This window comes from Scyliorhinus torazame, chromosome 15 (genome assembly GCF_047496885.1).
Source record: "Scyliorhinus torazame isolate Kashiwa2021f chromosome 15, sScyTor2.1, whole genome shotgun sequence".
Classification (NCBI taxonomy): domain Eukaryota; kingdom Metazoa; phylum Chordata; class Chondrichthyes; order Carcharhiniformes; family Scyliorhinidae; genus Scyliorhinus; species Scyliorhinus torazame.
In genome coordinates this window covers 115,073,909-115,092,983 of record NC_092721.1, presented here as the reverse complement: position 1 = coordinate 115,092,983, position 19,075 = coordinate 115,073,909, and the positions used below count along the sequence as shown (strand labels likewise).

The 19,075-nt window shown below is 48.7% G+C and overlaps 1 protein-coding gene across 2 annotated transcripts in view; it reads left to right on the top strand.

Moving 5' to 3' along the window:
• Positions 1–19,075, top strand: part of rev1 (REV1 DNA directed polymerase) — a 232,101-nt gene that overhangs the window by 43,055 nt on the left and 169,971 nt on the right. For both annotated transcript variants that reach the window (XM_072476592.1, XM_072476593.1), the window contains one exon: positions 5,999–6,699. In XM_072476592.1, coding sequence (XP_072332693.1) covers positions 5,999–6,699 — 701 coding nt within the window. The remainder of the gene's footprint in view (positions 1–5,998; positions 6,700–19,075) is intronic.

Here is a 19,075-nt window from a genome sequence, read left to right as displayed (position 1 = left end):
GTCCCAGGTTCGATCCCGGCTCTGGGTCACTGTCCGTGTAGAGTTTGCACATTCTCTCCGTGTTTACATGGGTTTCGCCTCCACAACCCAAAGATGTGCAGGGTAGATGGATTGGCCATGCTAAATTGCCCCTTAATTGGAAAAAATTAATTGGGTACGCTAAATTTATTTTAAAAAAGAGATGAGGGTGGAGGAAACAAGGGAAAGAGGTTTGTAAATACACTTTGTTTTTTAAAAATATTGTATTAAGGCATTTGTATAAACAATAAATACAAATGACACCTCAATCCTCCTTGAAGAAGTTGATGAAAGGCTTCCACCTCCGGCAGACCCATCAACCAACCCTCTCAAGACGTACTTGATTTTCTCCAACCTTCGGAACTCCATAGGGTCGCTCACCACCCCCGGGCTATCAAGGAGGCAAAGCCAGGACATTAGCCGCTATCACCCCCTGGCCTCCCAGGTCTTCCGACAGCCTGAATATCGCCACTTCTGGACTCGGGGGTCACCTTCGCCCTCAGCACCTCAGACATTAGGTCCATGAACCCCTGCCAGAACCCCTTCAGTTCCGGACGTTCCCAGGACATGTGACCGTGGTTCGCGGGCCTCCCCGCATACTGCCCACACCTATCCTCTACCCCCTCGAAGAACCTATCAACCTAGCCACCTTCATGTGCGCCCTATGAACTACCTTGAACTGGATAAAGTTGAGCCTCGCACACAACAAAGATGCATTTGCTTTCCTCAGAGCCTCCTCCCACATCCTGCCTCCATTTTCCACCCCCCCACCCACCCCATTCCTCATCCCATTTCATGAGGCCGCCTCCATCCGCCCCCACACCGACCCCTCCACCACTACCCACAAAAAAAGCAAACATTTCTTCACACCTCCATCAAAGTTCAGTGTCCTCCTTCTCCCACCAGTTCATTGTCTCTCAAAAATTCCATCGCCTCCTGCAGCGTCTGACATAATGTTCTCAGCTGTTAAAAGGCGCCCAGAGGCAGGCCGGTTACAGCATTCCAAACCTCACCCCCTTTTTAAAGAGGACAGCCTTTACCCGATTGAACCCGGCTCTCCTCTTCGCCCATGTCCTGGTACACCTGAAGCTCATTCCCTTCCCAAGTTCACCTCCTCGTCTGCCTCACCCATCTCAATATCTTTTCATTATCCAGGAACTCATGGAGACACACAACCATCACACCCAGCGGCTCGTTTGCCGGCGGCTTTCTCATCAGTGCCCTGTGCACTCGGTCAACTTCCAGGGACCGTAGCCCTCCTCAACCTCTCCAGCATCTTGGCCACATACGTGCCTGCGTCCCCTCCCTCAATGCCTTCAGGCATCCCCACGATTCTTAAGTTCTGTCTTCAGGTGCGATTCTCCAGGTCCTCCACCTTCTCCCTTAACCGCTTCTGAGTCTTCCGCATCGCACTAATTCGGCTGCAACGAGACAAACTGCTCCTCGTGTTCCCCCACCGTCTCCTCCCCTTTCCGAAGAGCCTGGCCCTGGGACTCCAGCCTCTTCCACACGGTCAATTCCCACTTTCAATGGTTCCACCGCCTTCGCTAGATCCTCCTGTGCTTCCCTCCTCTGCCAGCTGAACTTCCCGTTTAAGACGTCCACCAACTGCTCAGTTGACCACTAGGCAGGCAGGGCTGACCCTTTAGTTTAGACGGGCAGCATGGTCGGCGCAGGCTTGGAGGGCCAAAGGGCCTGTTCCTGTGCTTTACCTTTCTTTGTTCTTTGTACCCTCCGCCATCTTATGGCGCATGAAGATTCTCTTGCTCCTATTTCTCCCCTCTTCTTGACCCACTTCTGGTCTGTGGATCCATCCACCAGCCTCACCAGTGGAGTTTAACTTTCGCCAGTCAAACCCGGCACCTTTCTTGAGCTAAACACCCACCCTACAAGCGGGAAAAGGTCCGAAAAAGCCACCTCGAACGGGAGCTACAAAATGTGCGACCACTCACTCCATGGCCACCACCAGAAGTCGTTGTGAATACACTTTGTGGTAGAGAAAATAAGCGGTGGGCTACCTTTCGCATTACGGGATGATCCTAGAATAATGTGCAGTTTTAGCATATGAGAGCAGTGCCTGATAGAATTTTAAATGGTGCAACAGCCAGAACTGCCTGAAATTAAATCTGATTTGAAAATAGTTGTCAGCTGTTGCTCAGTTAGTAGCACTCTCACTGTGTCAGAAGATGTGGGTTCAAACCAATCTCCAAATCTTGAGCACAAAAATCGAGGGTGATACTCCAGTCTAGTCTTTTTCAAACTTTTTTTCTGGGGACTTATTTTTACCAACCGGCAACCTTCGGCCAACGCCGGCCAACATTCGCGACCCAGGTTGGCTGACCTTCGACCCACACCGGCTGACCTTCGCAACCCACACCGGCTGACCTTCGCGACCCACGCCAGCTGACCTTCGCGACCCACGCCTGCTGAAATTCGCGACCCACACTTGCTGACCTTCGCGACTCACGCCGTCTGACCTTCACGACTCACGCCGTCTGTTCTTCGCGACTCACGCCGTCTGTCCTTCGCGACTCACGCCGGCTGTCCTTCGCGACTCACGCCGGCTGTCCTTCGCGACTCACGCCGGCTGTCCTTCGCGACTCACGCCGGCTGTCCTTCGCGACTCACGCCGGCTGTCCTTCGCGACTCACGCCGGCTGTCCTTCGCGACTCACGGCGGCTGTCCTTCGCCACTCACGCCGGCTGTCCTTCGCGACTCACGCCGGCTGTCCTTCGCGACTCACGCCGGCTGTCCTTCGCGACTCACGCCGGCTGTCCTTCGCGACTCACGCCGGCTGTCCTTCGCGACTCACGCCGGCTGTCCTTCGCGACTCACGCCGGCTGTCCTTCGCGACTCACGCCGGCTGTCCTTCGCGACTCACGCCGGCTGTCCTTCGCGACTCACGCCGGCTGTCCTTCGCGACTCACGCCGGCTGTCCTTCGCGACTCACGCCGGCTGTCCTTCGCGACTCACGCCGGCTGTCCTTCGCCACTCACGCCGGCTGTCCTTCGCCACTCACGCCGGCTGTCCTTCGCGACTCACGCCGGCTGTCCTTCGCGACTCACGCCGGCTGTCCTTCGCGACTCACGCCGGCTGTCCTTCGCGACACACGCCGGCCGTCCTTCGCGACTCGCGCCGGCCGTCCTTCGCGACTCGCGCCGGCCGACCTTCGCGACCGCGCCGGCCGACCTTCGCGACCCCCGCCGGCCGACCTTCGCGACCCGCGCCGGCCGACCTTCGCGACCCGCGCCGGCCGACCTTCGCGACCCGCGCCGGCCGACCTTCGCGACCCGCGCCGGCCGACCTTCGCGACCCGCGCCGGCCGACCTTCGCGACCCGCGCCGGCCGACCTTCGCGACCCGAGCCGGCCGACCTTCGCGACCCGCGCCGGCCGACCTTCGCGACCCGAGCCGGCCGACCTTCGCGACCCCCGCCGGCCGACCTTCGCGACCCCCGCCGGCCGACCTTCGCGACCCGCGCCGGCCGACCTTCGCGACCCACGCCGGCCGACCTTCGCGACCCGCGCCGGCCGACCTTCGCGACCCGCGCCGGCCGACCTTCGCGACCCGCGCCGGCCGACCTTCGCGACCCGCGCCGGCCGACCTTCGCGACCCGCGCCGGCCGACCTTCGCGACCCGCGCCGGCCGACCTTCGCGACCCGCGCCGGCCGACCTTCGCGACCCGCGCCGGCCGACCTTCGCGACCCGCGCCGGCCGACCTTCGCGACCCGCGCCGGCCGACCTTCGCGACCCGCGCCGGCCGACCTTCGCGACCCGCGCCGGCCGACCTTCGCGACCCGCGCCGGCCGACCTTCGCGACCCGCGCCGGCCGACCTTCGCGACCCGCGCCGGCCGACCTTCGCGACCCGCGCCGGCCGACCTTCGCGACCCGCGCCGGCCGACCTTCGCGACCCGCGCCGGCCGACCTTCGCGACCCGCGCCGGCCGACCTTCGCGACCCGCGCCGGCCGACCTTCGCGACCCGCGCCGGCCGACCTTCGCGACCCGCGCCGGCCGACCTTCGCGACCCGCGCCGGCCGACCTTCGCGACCCGCGCCGGCCGACCTTCGCGACCCGCGCCGGCCGACATTGACATAATTAATAAATCCATACCTTAAAAAAATTGTCTTTATTCTGCTTTGTGCCTGATTTCAGCTTCTTCTTAATGGGCTGTTCAACAGAGGCCCTGGAGATTACACCAGCACAGCTTTGTCCTGTTGTGGACCCTCCTGAACAGCTCACACCAACACTGCGTTGTCCTGCTGTGGATTCTCCTGCGCACTCGCTCCAGCAGGTTTAGTTGTGAGATCCTGGCCTATTTGTGTCTCTGGCCCTCTCTTCCTTAGAATAAAACGATCCATTTTAAATTTTACTTGTTTGCTGCTGACAAGATGGAGGAATCGCAATCGTGCCCAAAGCACATAACGTTAGCGTTCGGGGCACGTGACCTGCTCTGCCTCGCTTCAGGCAGGAAGATGACATTGAATTTAAAAAAAATCTTCTCCTGCGTCAACGCGCTGACATCAGGAGGAGGTAGTGCTTCTCGCTGGGTTCCACGCATTCGCACTGATGAGCGGGCAAGCGTGCGCAGTACACCCGCATTTTTTAGCCGGTCGCGGGCGTCATTTTCAAAGCCAGGCCGGCTGCTGTGGCTGTTGCACGTGAATTCACGCAATCGGGAAAGCCACGATGGATGGCTCTGCGACCCTCCCGACACCCGCCTGTGACCCACCCGCGGCTCATGATCTCCACTTTGAAAATGCCTGCTCCAGTCCAAGGAATCCTGCAGTGTCAGTAATGTAAAGCCAAGGTTTCTAAGATGGATCTGCAAGTTCCCATGGCTCTATTTTGAAGAAGAACAGCGGAGTTAACCCCCAGTGTCCTGGCCAATTTTTGTCCCCCTAATCAGCATTAGAAAAATGCATAATTTAGTATTGCTGTTTCTGGGAGTTTGCTATGCACAAACTGGCAGCCCCACAAGACAACGGTGACTTTACTTCAAAATTACTTAATTTGTTGTAAACAACTTTGGAAGATCTGTGGTCATGAAAGGTGCTGTATAAATACAATTCTTTTTAGAAGGTACTGTTACAGTACAGTGAGCCAAGTTGCTGTAGGAAGAAACCTGCAAATGCGAAAAAATAAACCGACTTTCTTCCAAGCCCTCTCTGTACAAAAATGTTGGTATTAGCATTTTCATAGTTTAAGTAACCCAATTTATTTCTTCCCAAATTAATTTTGTTTTTACTTTCATATCTATTTTGTTTAATTTATCTAATAATTGTCAGCTTTCTATTGAATATTAAATATAACTGACAAATGTATGACTTCAGTACTTATTTGCACCTGTAAAATGCCTTAGGAATGATGGACTGGAGGTGTTTTATTTATCAAAGATAGGTTTGAACTGTAGCCATGGTATCTATGGTTTTGTGTCCATGGGAACCATCGCAGAATTTATCTGCACAGTGATTTTTTAAATCTAAAATATGTAGAGAACAGCTGGTTGGGGGGGGGGGGAAGTACTTTGCCATAGGTCAGTAAATTTTGAACTTACCAATGGAATATGTCGCAAAGGTCTTTTACATCTTGATGATTAATGCAGAAGTCTCACAGGAGCCAAAGCAAAAATGTTAATTTTATGTATAGATTAAGCTGCAGGCTGTCAGCCACCACTTTTCCACCCCTGATTCCATTGCTGCTGCTGCTCCTGTGACTTGGGAAACTTGTTACCCATCTCTGTTGCACTCTATTCCCAGTGTCTGCTTCTCTGCTTTGTTGAATTTATAGTTCAAATGTCACTTTCTAAGCTATGTTTTTTTAACCTAAGAAGGAACTGTTGTATATTTCCAGTATTTTCTATTATTGCTCTTTATGTAGACTTGGTCTATCCCATGCACCCGATATGTGACACTCATTTTGCAGAGAGTGCATGGTTCATCATAATGAAAGGTAAAATGATTTCTGGTGCTTTTCTTCTAGAAAAAGCACCACCAACAACCGTGATAATGCCAAATACAAGGAGAAAGCAAACCAGACTAACAATGGAATGAATGGATGGGACAAAAACAATGAAGATTTTGAGCTTATGGAATTGGAGCATCCTTTTCCTAATATAAATCATAATGGAGTTCATAGTTGTAGAGACCACTTTTCTCTTTTTAAAAGGAATGAGCCCAATTCTTTTAGTGCCTTAAAAACACAAGATTATTTAAAACATTGCAGTGAAACTTTGTGGGAAAAGGAAGTTGGAACTCCTGAAACTCTGGAAGAAGAAAATGATGACTGTGAAATGCATTTCAGAAACTGTGAGAAGCAGTTGGCAGAAGGCAGTACTTCACTGCCTGATTGCACTAGGACTGCTACAGCGTCTTCATTAAATGAGTGCTTTAAATTAAATGGGTCTAACCACCCTACAGTTCATGGGGTTCCAAAAATGAAAAATAGTTCCGAGCCTTTACCCAGTAAGGCATCCTCCCACTGGTCTTCAAAACCTGCAGACCCAAGTTTTATATCCGAGTTTTATGCTCATTCAAGACTGCATCACATTTCAACGTGGAAGTGTGAGTTTACAGAATATGTGAACAGACTTCAAAGACAAAGTAATGGTGTTTATCCAGGCAGAGAAAATCTGAAAAGGATTAACAAGTTTCAAAGAAATACGATTGATACCAACCATTCCGGTAAGTTCCTACTAATTTCAAAAGCATGCTTCTGTTTACCTAACCACTCAGTCACCTTAGAGAATGCATGCATTTTAAACAATATTGAACAGTTAATAAGCTAACTACAGTGATTCTATGCTCAAAAGTCAGAATGTGACGGAATTATCCGTAGCCCTTCGATTATCTTCGAGCAAGGCTCCTCGTTAAAACACAGACCACTGAAGTTATTGTTTTGTGTTTATAGACATTGTTCTTTGTATCGTTGAATTTCACTCTTTAGTAAATGTGGTAGCTGTTTCAATGGAAGATTTACACCGTCATTATCCATTTCAGTCATTTAAAGTAAAAGTTCACTTAAATGAGATAGAGTTTTAACAATCCATTTGTTCATAGTAACTTGGAACGTATTCATGTTCCATTGCTAGCAGGTCCCAGGTAAAGTCTTAGGCTTAGAAATTCAGGCATGCTCATTATTGGGCACACTCGTGGTACAGAATGTGATCCTTGCACCAGAATGGTGCTTCTGATATTGGACATCATTTTGACGAAGCAGGCAAGCTGCAAAGCTTGAGAGGTTGATGAAGCATTGCTAAAAATTGAGGTGGTGCAATGCTAGCAGCGACACTCGGCATTGTGAGAAAGGCTGTGACCTGATTGGCTGGTAGGGAATCTGTTAAATTTGAAAAAAAACATTGAAAAAACTAATTTAAACAAATTAATTAACTAGGTAGAGGAGTAACTAAACCTGAGGGCAGAGATTAATATTGAATAATAATAATCGCTTATTGTCACAAGTAAGCTTCAATGAAGTTACTGTGAAAAGCCCCTCGTCACCACATTCCGGCGCCTGTTCGGGGAGGCCGGTACAGGAATTGAACCCACGCTGCTGGGCTTGTTCTGCATTACAAGCCAGCTGTCTTAGCCCACTGTGCTAAACCAGCCCCTGCATTTACTTTTATATTAAAAATCTAGTGCCAGGGACCGTATAGTTAATTGTAACTTAATCTAATAACAATTTAAGTATTTATTTTTAATTAATTAAGTGATGCTTAAATGTCACTCAGTGGGGTGCAGTGCTCTAACTGTGAGATGTGGAAGATCCGTGACGCTTCCAACGTTCCGGTCGATTACATCTTCAGGAAGTGTAATCAATGGCAGCTCCTCACATACTACATGGTTCGATTGGAGCAGCAGTTGGATGCACTTAGGAGCATGCAGGTGGCGGAAAGCGTCATAGATTGGAGCTATAGAAATGTGGTCACATCCAAGGTGCAGGCAGACAGTTGGGTGACCGCCAGAAAGGGCAGGCAGTCAGTGCAGGAAACCCCTGTGGCTGTCACCCTCTCTAACAAGTATACATTGGGGGGGTAGCCTATCGGGGCAAACAACAGCAGCCAGAACAATGGCACCACAGCTGGCTCTATTGCTCGGCGGGGAGGGCAACGTGCAGGAGAGCGATAGTTATAGGTGATTCTATAGTACGTAGCACAGATAGACAGTTCTGTGGATGTAAAAGAGACTCCAGGATGGCATGTTGCCTCCCTGGTGCCAGGGTCAAGGATGTCTCTGAACGAACACAGGACATCCTGAAGGGAGAGGGTGAACAGCCAGAGGTCGTAGTACAACATAGGCCGGACGAGCGATGAGGTCCTGCAGAAGGAGTTCAGGGAGTTAGGCAGTAAACTAAAAAGCAGGACCCCCAGAGTTGTAATCTCAGGATTACTCCCTGTGCCACGTGCTGGTGAGGCTAGAAATAGAAGGATAGTGCAACTAAATACATGGCTAAACTGGTGGTGTAGGATGGAGGATTTCAGATTTCTGGCCCACTGGGATTTCTTCCGGGGCAGGTGTGACCTGTACAAGAAGGATGGGTTGCACCTAAACTTGAGGGGCACCAATATTGGGGTTGGGAACCAGAGCGTTAGCTTAGAAGGTATAATAACTGAAGGGGAAATAGAGAACAAAAATGAGAGAACAACATCACCCTGTCTGCTCAAACGCAGTGGTTTGAAGTGTATTTGTTTCAACGCAGAAGTATAGCAGGTAAGCAGCAAATGGGATTATTATTTAAATGATAAAATGTTAAAACATGCTGCTGTGCAGAGAGACCTGGGTGTGCTAGTGCATGAGTCACAAAAAGTTGGTTTACAGGTGCAACAGGTGATTAAGAAGGCAAATGGAATTTTGTCCTTCATTGCTAGAGGGATGGAGTTTAAGACTAGGGAGGTTATGCTGCAATCGTATAAGGTGTTAGTGAGGCGACACGGAGTATTGTGTTCAGTTTTGGTCTCCTTACTTGAGAAAGGACGTACTGGCACTGGAGGGTGTGCAGAGGAGATTCACTAGGTTAATCCCAGAGCTGAAGGGGTTGGATTACGAGGAGAGGTTGCGTAGACTGGGACTGTACTCGTTGGAATTTCGAAGGATGAGGGGGCATCTTATAGAAACATATAAGATTATGAAGGGAATAGATAGGATAGATGCGGGCAGGTTGTTTCCACTGGCGGGTGAAAGCAGAACTAGGGGGCATAGCCTCAAAATAAGGGGAAGTAGATTTAGGACTGAGTTTAGGAGGAACTTCTTCACCCAAAGGGTTGTGAATCTATGGAATTCCTTGCCCAGTGAAGCAGTAGAGGCTCCTTCATTAAATGTTTTTAAGATAAAGATAGATAGTTTTTTGAAGAATAAAGGGATTAAGGGTTATGGTGTTCGGGCCGGAAAGTGGAGCTGAGTCCACAAAAGATCAGCCATGATCTCATTGAATGGTGGAGCAGGCGCGAGGGGCCAGATGGCCTACTCCTGCTCCTAGTTCTTATGTTCTTATGTAAGGCAGATGAACCTGGAGCACTTATTAGTACTTGGAATTATGATGTTGTGGCTGTCACAGAAACATGGTTAAAGGAAGAGCAGGATTGGCAGCTAAACGTTGGAGGATATCGATGATTCAGGAGAGATCGAGGGGGATGTAAAAAGGGTGGGGGAGTAGCATTACTGGTTAAGGAGAATATTACAGCTGTACTGCGGGAGGACACCTCGGAGGGCTCATACAATGAGGCAATCTGGGGAGAGCTCAGGAACAGGAAGAGGGCAGACACAATGTTGGGGGTTCATTACAGGTTCCCCCAACTGCCAGGAGCAGATAGGTAGAGAGATTTTGGATAGGTGCAAAAGTAACGGTTGTTGTGGTAAGGGATTTTAATTTCCCCTCTATTAACTGGGACTTACAGTGCTAGGGGCTTGGATGGAGCAGAGTTTGTAAGGTGTAGCCAGGAAGACTTCTTGATGCAATATGTAGATAGTCCAACTGGAGAAGGGCAGTATTGGACCTGGTATTGGGGAATGAACCTGGACAGGTGGTTGAGGTTTCAGTAGGGGAACATTTTTGGAGTAGTGACCACAATTCCGTTTTAGGGTACTTTTGGATCGGGATGAGGGTAACCCTCACGTTAAGGTGCTAAACTGGGGAAAGGAAAATTACGATAACATTAGACAGGAATTGAAGAATTTGGATTGAGTGCGGCTGTTGGAGCATAAATCAACATCGGACATGTGGGAGTCTTTCAAGCGAAAGTTGATTAAGATTCAGTAAAGTCACGTTCCTGAGAGAACAAAGGATAAGTATTGGAAGTTTAGGGAGCCTTGGATAACGAAGGATATTGCGAACCTCGTCAAAAAGAAAAAGGAGGCTTTTGTACGGTCTAGAAGGGTGGGGAGAGTCTAAACTCTTGAGCAGGGAGGTACTTAAGCCGGAAAATAAGAGGGCTAGGAGGAGTCATGAAAAGTCCTTGGCAAGTAGGATTAAGGTGAACCCAAAGCTTTTTATTCATATGTAAAAAGCAAGAGGGCGGCCAGGGAAAGAATTGGACCACTTAAGGACAGTGGGGGGAATCTATGTGTTGATCCAGCGGAAATGGACGCGGTACTAAATGAGTACTTTGCATCAGCGTTCACCAAAAGAAAAGGACTTTGTTAAAATGATTCTTGGGTAGGGTGTGTGGACAGTAGGGGGCATGTTGACATCGAAAAGGAGGCGGTATTGGGCCGTTTAAAAGACATTAAGGTAGATAGGGTTCCTGGGCCGGATGGGATTTACCACAGAATACTGAGGGAAGCGAGGGAGGAAATTACTGGGGCCTTAACTGACATCTTTGTATCCTCATTGGCTACAAGTGAGATCCCAGAGGACTGGAGAATAGCTAATGTAAACCACATTTAAGAAAGGTAGTAGGGATTATCCAGGAAACTAAAGGCCTGTGAGCCTCACGTCGATAGTAGGTAAATTATTGGAGAGAATTCTCAGGACCAGAATTTATACCCATTTGGAAACAAATGGACTCAATAGCGTTAGACAGCATGGTTTTGTGAAGGGGTGATCGTGCCTCACTAACTTGATCGAGATTTTTGAGGAGGTGGCAAAGATGATTGATATGGGGAGGGCGGTGGATGTTGTTTACATGGACTTCAGTAAAGCCTTTGACAAGGTGCCTCATGACAAACTGGTACAAAAGGAGAAGCCACACGGGATCAGAGGTGAGGTGGCAAGATGGATACAAAACTGGTTTGGTCACAGAAGGCAAAGGGTAGCAGTAGAAGGATGTTTTTTTGAATGGAAGTTTGTGACTAGTGGTATTCCACAGGGATCTGTGCTGGGGCCTCTTGCTTGTAGTATACATAAATGATTTGGAGGAAAATGTCGCTGGTCTGATTAGTAAGTTCGCGGATGACACCAAGGTTGGTGGAACGGCAGATAGCGTTGAGGATTGTCAGAGGATACAGCAGGTCATAGATAGGTTGGAGACATGGGCAGAGAAATGGAAAATGGAGTTTAATCCAGACAAATGTGAGGTAATGCATTTTTGTAGGGCTAACATATGGCAAAACTCTTGGGAATATAGAAAGTCAGAGAGATCTGGGCGTGCAAGTCCATAGATCTTTGAAGGTAGCAACACAAGTGGGCAAGGTAGTCAAGAAATCATACGGAATGCTTGCCTTCATTGGACGGGGGATCGAGTATAAAAACTGGCAAGTCATACTACCGTTGTATAGAACCTTGGTACGGCTGCACTTGGAATATTGTGCACAATTCTGGTCGCCACACTGCCAGAAGAATGTGGAGGCTTTGGAGAGGGTGCAGAGGAGGTTTACCAGGTTGTTTTAAAAAAAAATTTGAGTACCCAATTAATGTTTTCCAATTAAGGGGCAATTTAGTGTGGCCAATCTACCTACCCTGCACATCTTTGGGTTGTGGGGCCAAAACCCACCCAAACACGGGGAGAATGTACAAACTCCACACGGTCAGTGACCCAGAGCCGGGATTGAACCTGGGACCTCCGCGCCATGAGGCAGCAATGCTAACCACTGAGCCACCGTGCTGCCCTAGGTTTTCCAGAATGTTGCCTGGTCTGGAGGGTGTTAGCTCGGTGGAGAGGCTGAATAGCCTCGGATTGTTTTTATTAGAAAGACTGAGGTTGAGGGGTGATCTGATAGAGTTCTACAAGATTATGAGGGGCATCGATAGGGTGGATGGGCAGGCACTCTTTCCCAGGGTGGAGGTGTCAGTCACCAGGGGGCATAGGTTTAAGGTCCATGGGGCAAAGTTTAGAGGAGATGTGTGAGGCAGTATTTTTTACACAGAGGATGTGAGTGCCTAGAATACAATGCCAGGGGACGTTGTGGAAGCAGATACACTAATGGCGTCCAAAAGGCATCTCGACGAATACATGGATGGAATGTGTATAGAGGGATAAGGCACTAGGAAGTGCTGAGGGTTTTGGCCAAGGGTGGTATCATGACCAGTACAGGCTTGGAAGGGCGAAGGGCCTGTTCCTGTGCTGTATTGTTCTTTGTTGAGACGTGACTTTTATGGGGCTGATAATTAGTTAAATTGGGTGTGGGGGGCGGGATTGATCAGTAGCCAGGTAGGGGTGTGACTTGTCAATGGAGAGGAAGAGAGTAGTTGACTGGAGCAGTGGTAGCTGGTGCTTATATCATATGGGGTTGAAAGGAGCACTAGCTTCAAGTTCAAGTAAGTATATTTGTAAGACTTAGCTTGCTGGTTGCAGGTTAAGGCCTCCCTTTTGAAGGGACCCGGTCTCCCCACCCCTCCCCACAACCGTTGTAGCATAGAACATAGAACATAGAAAATACAGCACAGAACAGGCCCTTCGGCCCACGATGTTGTGCCGAACCTTTGTCCTAGATTAATCATAGATTATCATTGAATTTACAGTGCAGAAGGAGGCCATTCGGCCCTTTGAGTCTGCACCAGCTCTTGGAAAGAGCACCCTACCCAAACTCAACACCTCCACCCAACACCAAGGGCAATTTGGACATTAAGGGCAATTTATCATTGGCCAATTCACCTAACCCGCACATCTTTGGACTGTGGGAGGAAACCGGAGCACCCGGAGGAAACCCACGCAGACACGGGGAGGACGTGCAGACTCCGCACAGACAATGACCCAAGCTGGAATCGAACCTGGGACCATGGATCTGTGAAGCAATTGTGCTATCCACAATGCTACCGTGCTGCCCTTAAGAACAAATAAATCTACACTATATCATTTTCCCGTAATCCATGTACCTATCCAACAGCTGCTTGAAGGTCCCTAATGTTTCCGACTCAACTACTTCCACAGGCAGTGCATTCCATGCCCCCACTACTCTCTGGGTAAAGAACCTACCTCTGATATCCCTCCTATATCTTCCACCTTTCACCTTAAATTTATGTCCCCTTGTAATGGTGTGTTCCACCTGGGGAAAAAGTCTCTGACTGTCTATCTATTCCCCTGATCATCTTATAAACCTCTATCAAGTCGCCCCTCATCCTTCTCCGCTCTAATGAGAAAAGGCCTAGCACCCTCAACCTTTCCTCGTAAGACCTACTCTCCATTCCAGGCAACATCCTGGTAAATCTTCTTTGCACCTTTTCCAGAGCTTCCACATCCTTCCTAAAATGAGGCGACCAGAACTGTACACAGTACTCCAAATGTGGCCTTACCAAAGTTTTGTACAGCTGCATCATTACCTCATGGCTCTTCAATTCAATCCCTCTGTTAATGAACGCGAGCACACCATAGGCCTTCTTCACAGCTCTATCCACTTGAGTGGCAACTTTCAAAGATGTATGAACATAGACCCCAAGGTCTCTCTGCTCCTCCACAATGCCAAGAACTCTACCGTTAACCCTGTATTCCGCATTCATATTTGTCCTTCCAAAATGGACAACCTCACACTTTTCAGGGTTAAACTCCATCTGCCACTTCTCAGCCCAGCTCTGCATCCTATCTATGTCTCTTTGCAGCCGACAACAGCCCTCCTTACTATCCACAACTCCACCAATCTTCGTATCGTCTGCAAATTTACTGACCCACCCTTCAACTCCCTCATCCAAGTCATTAATGAAAATCACAAACAGCAGAGGACCCAGAACTGATCCCTGCGGTACACCACTGGTAACTGGGATCCAGGCTGAATATTTGCCATCCACCACCACTCTCTGACTTCTATCGGTTAGCCAGTTCGTTATCCAACTGGCCAAATTTCCCACTATCCCATGCCTCCTTACTTTGTGCAGAAGCCTACCATGGGGAACTTTATCAAATGCCTTACTAAAATCCATGTACACTACATCCACTGCTTTACCTTCATCCACATGCTTGGTCACCTCCTCAAAGAATTCAATAAGATTTGTAAGGCAAGACCTACCCCTCACAAATCCGTGCTGACTATCCCTAATCAAGCAGTGTCTTTCCAGATGCTCAGAAATCCTATCCTTCAGTACCCTTTCCATTACTTTGCCTACCACCGAAGTAAGACTAACTGGCCTGTGATTCCCAGGGTTATCCCTAGTTCCTTTTTTGAACAGGGGCACGACATTCGCAACTCTCCAATCCCCTGGTACCACCCCTGTTGACAGTGAGGACGAAAAGATAATTGCCAACGGCTCTGCAATTTCATCTCTTGCTTCCCATAGAATCCTTGGATATATCCCGTCAGGCCCGGGGGACTTGTCTATCCTCAAGTTTTTCAAAATGCCCAACACATCTTCCTTCCTGACAAGTATTTCCTCGAGCTTACCAATCTGTTTCACACTGTCCTCTCCAACAATATCGCTCCTCTCATTTGTAAATACAGAAGAAAAGTACTCATTCAAGACCTCTCCTATCTCTTCAGACTCAATACACAATCTCCCGCTACTGTCCTTGATCGGACCTACCCTCGCTCTAGTCATTCTCATATTTCCCACATATGTGTAAAAGGCCTTGGGGTTATCCTTGATCCTACCCGCCAAAGATTGTTCATGCCCTCTCTTAGCTCTCCTAATCCCTTTCTTCAGTTCCCTCCTGGCTATCTTGTATCCCTCCAATGCCCTGTCTGAACCTTGTTTCCTCAGCCTTACATAAGTCACCTTTTTCCTCTTAACAAGACATTCAACCTCTCTTGTCAACCATGGTTCCCTCACTCGACCATCTCTTCCCTGCCTGACAGGGACATACATATCAAGGACACGTAGCACCTGTTCCTTGAACAAGTTCCACGTTTCACTTGTGTCCTTCCCTGCCAGCCTATGTTCCCAACTTATGCACTTCAATTCTTGTCTGACAACATCGTATTTACCCTTCCCCCCAATTGTAAACCTTGCCCTGTTGCACGTACCTATCCCTCTCCATTACTAAAGTGAAAGTCACAGAATTGTGGTCACTATCTCCAAAATGCTCCCCCACTAACAAATCTATCACTTGCCCTGGTTCATTATCCAGTACTAAATCCAATATTGCCCCTCCTCTGGTTGGACAATCTACATACTGTGTTAGAAAAGCTTCCTGGACACACTGCACGAACACCACCCCATCCAAACTATTTGATCTAAAGAGTTTCCACTCAATATTTGGGAAGTTAAAGTCGCCCATGACTACTACCCTATGACTTCTGCACCTTTCCAAAATCTGTTTCCCAATCTTTTCCTCCACATCTCTGCTACTATTGGGGGGCCTATAGAAAACTCCTAACAAGGTGACTGCTCCTTTCCTATTTCTGACTTCAACCCATACTACCTCAATAGGGTGATACTCCTCAAACTGCCTTTCTGCAGCTGTTATACTATCTCTATAAATAATGCCACCCCCCCACCTCTTTTACCACCCTCCCTAATCTTATTGAAACATCTATAACCAGGGACCTCCAACAACCATTTCTGCCCCTCTTCTATCCAAGTTTCCGTGATGGCCACCACATCGTAGTCCCAAGTACCGATCCATGCCTTAAGTTCACCCACCTTATTCCTGATGCTTCTTGCGTTGAAGTATACACACTTCAACCCATCTCCGTGCCTGCAAATACTCTCCTTTGTCAGTGTTCCCTTCCCCACTGCCTCATTACAAGCTTTGGCGTCCTGAATATCGGCTACCTTAGTTGCTGGACTACAAATCCGGTTCCCATTCCCCTGCCAAATTAGTTTAAACCCTCCCGAAGAGTACTAGCAAACCCCCCTTCCAGGATATTGGTGCCCCTCTGGTTCAGATGCAACCCGTCCTGCTTGTACAGGTCCCACCTTCCCCAGAGTGCGCTCCAATTATCCAAATACCTGAAGCCCTCCCTCCTACAACATTCCTGCAGCCACGTGTTCAACTACACTCTCTCCCTATTCCTAGCCTCGCTATCACGTGGCACCGGCAACAAACCAGAGATGACAACTCTGTCTGTCCTGGCTTTCAACTTCCAGCGTAACTCCCTAAACTTGTTTATTACCTCCACACCCCTTTTTCTACCTATGTCGTTGGTACCAATGTGCACCACGACTTCTGGCTGCTCCCCCTCCCCCTTAAGGATCCTGAAGACACGATCCGAGACATCCCTGGCCCTGGCACCCGGGAGGCAACATACCTTCCGGGAGTCTCGCTCGCGACCACAGAATCTCCTATCTATTCCCCTAACCATTGAATCTCCTACAACTATTGCTTTTCTATTCTCCCCCCTTCCCTTCTGAGCCCCAGAGCCAGACTCCGTGCCAGAGACCTGACCGCTAGGGCCTTCCCCCGGTAGGTCATCCCCCCCAACAGCATCGAAAACGGTATACTTGTTTTGAAGGGGAACGGCCACGAGGGATCCCTGCACTGTCTGCCTGTTTGTTTTTTTCCCCCTGACTGTAACCCAGCTATTCTTGTCCTGTACCTTGGGTGTGGTTACCTCCCTGTAACTCTTCTCAATCACCCCCTCTGCCTCCCGGATGATCCGAAGTTCATCCAGCTTCAGCTCCAGTTCCCTAACACGGTCTTTGAGGAGCTGAAGTTGGGTGCACTTCCCGCAGGTATAGTCAGTGGGGACACCGGTGGTATCCCTCACCACCCACATCCTACAGGAGGAGCATGTAACTGGCCTAGCCTCCATCCCCTCTTACCTTACAGAATATAGCTGCTGTGTGGACTAACTAGATCTCCGCCCTCCGACTCTGCTCCCAGTCAGCTACACTTCCTGTAAACTCCTGGCTCTCTTCGCACTCTTTGCGGAAATGTCGGAAACAAAATGAAAGGAGCACCTTACTCCCTCCTCACCTAACTCCCTCGGTCACCAAACTCTCACTATCGCACTCAAAAAGCACCAAATTCAGCACTCAGTGCAAACAGCAGATTTGATGTAATGAAACATCCCAAGGCATTTACAGGAGCATTATAAAACAAAGTATGACACCATGACACAAGATATTATATCAGGTGACCAAAAGTTTCTTCAACAAGGTAGGCCTTAAAGAAGAAAGAAAATGGATGAATCTGGCCATTATCACAGTGCTGTTTGTGAGAGCTTGCTGAGCAAACACTGACGCTATTTTCTTGCATTGCAACAGTGACTGACTACATGTTGGTGACAGTGGTTAGCACTGCTGCCTCACAGCTCCAGGGCCCCGAGTTCAATTCCATCTTCAGATGACTATCTATGTGGAGTCTGCACGCTCTCCCTGTATCTGCGTGGGTTTCTTTCGGGTGCTCCTGTTTCCTCCTACAGTCCAAAGATGTGCAGGTTAGGTGGATTGGCCATGCTAAATTGTTTAGTGCCCAAAAGTTTAGGTTGGGTTAAAGGGATAGGGTGGAGGTATGGGCTTGAGTAGGGTGCTCTTTCCAAGGGCTTGTGCAGACTCGATGGGTCGAATGGCCTCCTGCACTGTAAATTCTAGAAGTTAAAAAGATGGAGAGGCATTCGAAGCGTATTCCAGAGCTTTGGGGCCTAGGCAACATGACCACTAATGTTGGAACAGTTAAAATTGAAGATTGACAAGAAGCTAGAATTTGAGGAGTCTTGGTTTCTTGGAGAGTTGTGGAGCTGGAGAAGGTTACTGATATTGGGTGGGGCAAGACCATGGAGAGATTTGAAAGCCAAGATGAAAATTTTTAAATCAAGACATTGCTTGATCAGGAGCAATTGAGGGTCAGTGAGCCCCAGGGATAAGAGGAGAAAGGGGAGAGTTAAGACGCAGGTAGCAGAGCTTTGGATGACCAAGTTTGTGGATGGTAGAATGAGGGAGACAAGCCAGGAGTACATTGAAATAGTTGAACCTAGAGATAACGAAGCATAAATGACGGTTTAAGGAGCAGATGAACTGAGACATTGGTGAAGTCGGGCAATGTTTCAGAGGTGGAAATAGGCGACCTTATGATAAAATGATTATGAAGTTGGAAGCTAGTTTTGAGATCATATGAGAAGCAAAGATTGCATAAAAAGTGACTTAATCTCAGACTTGCCAGGAAGAGGGTGGTGTTGGTAGCTTAGGAACATTGTTTGGAACAGGGCAGTCTGATAGATTAACAGTAGTGGAGAAGTTGAGAGAGTTCAGGTCAGGCTGGATGTCAGCGTGAATGTCAAAACTTTTGCCTTCGAATGATGAATCGGTGGTTAGTATATAGATGAGAAATAGTAGGGAGCCAAGGATTGATCTTTTAGGGACTCCAGGGATAATTTATGGGAGCAAGGAAGAGAACCCATTGCAAGTGATTTTCTGGGTACAATTAGATAGATAAGAATGGAACCAGTTGAGAGCAGACAACCCAGCTTGAGAAGAGTGGAAAGGAATTGGATAAGAATGGTATGGTCAACCATGTCAAAGACTGCTGTGACAATTAGTGGATGTTAGAGAATTGGATCAAAGAGGTAGTGGGCAATTTAGGGGTTAACAGCCTGAGGGTAAAACTGCTAGCACTGAGTCAAAGAGGTAATAGCCCACACCTGACCTGAGTTACATTGTCCCATTCCGACTTAAACTAGTTAATTGGAATAAACAGGATAACCCTGTTCAGCCAGGGTGATTCACTCAACATCCATTATCCACTCTGGTCTGACCAGCAATTAGCCCATTACGGAATCTGATGGTCCCTTTTGTCCATAAATTAGAGGTTAGTTGCAT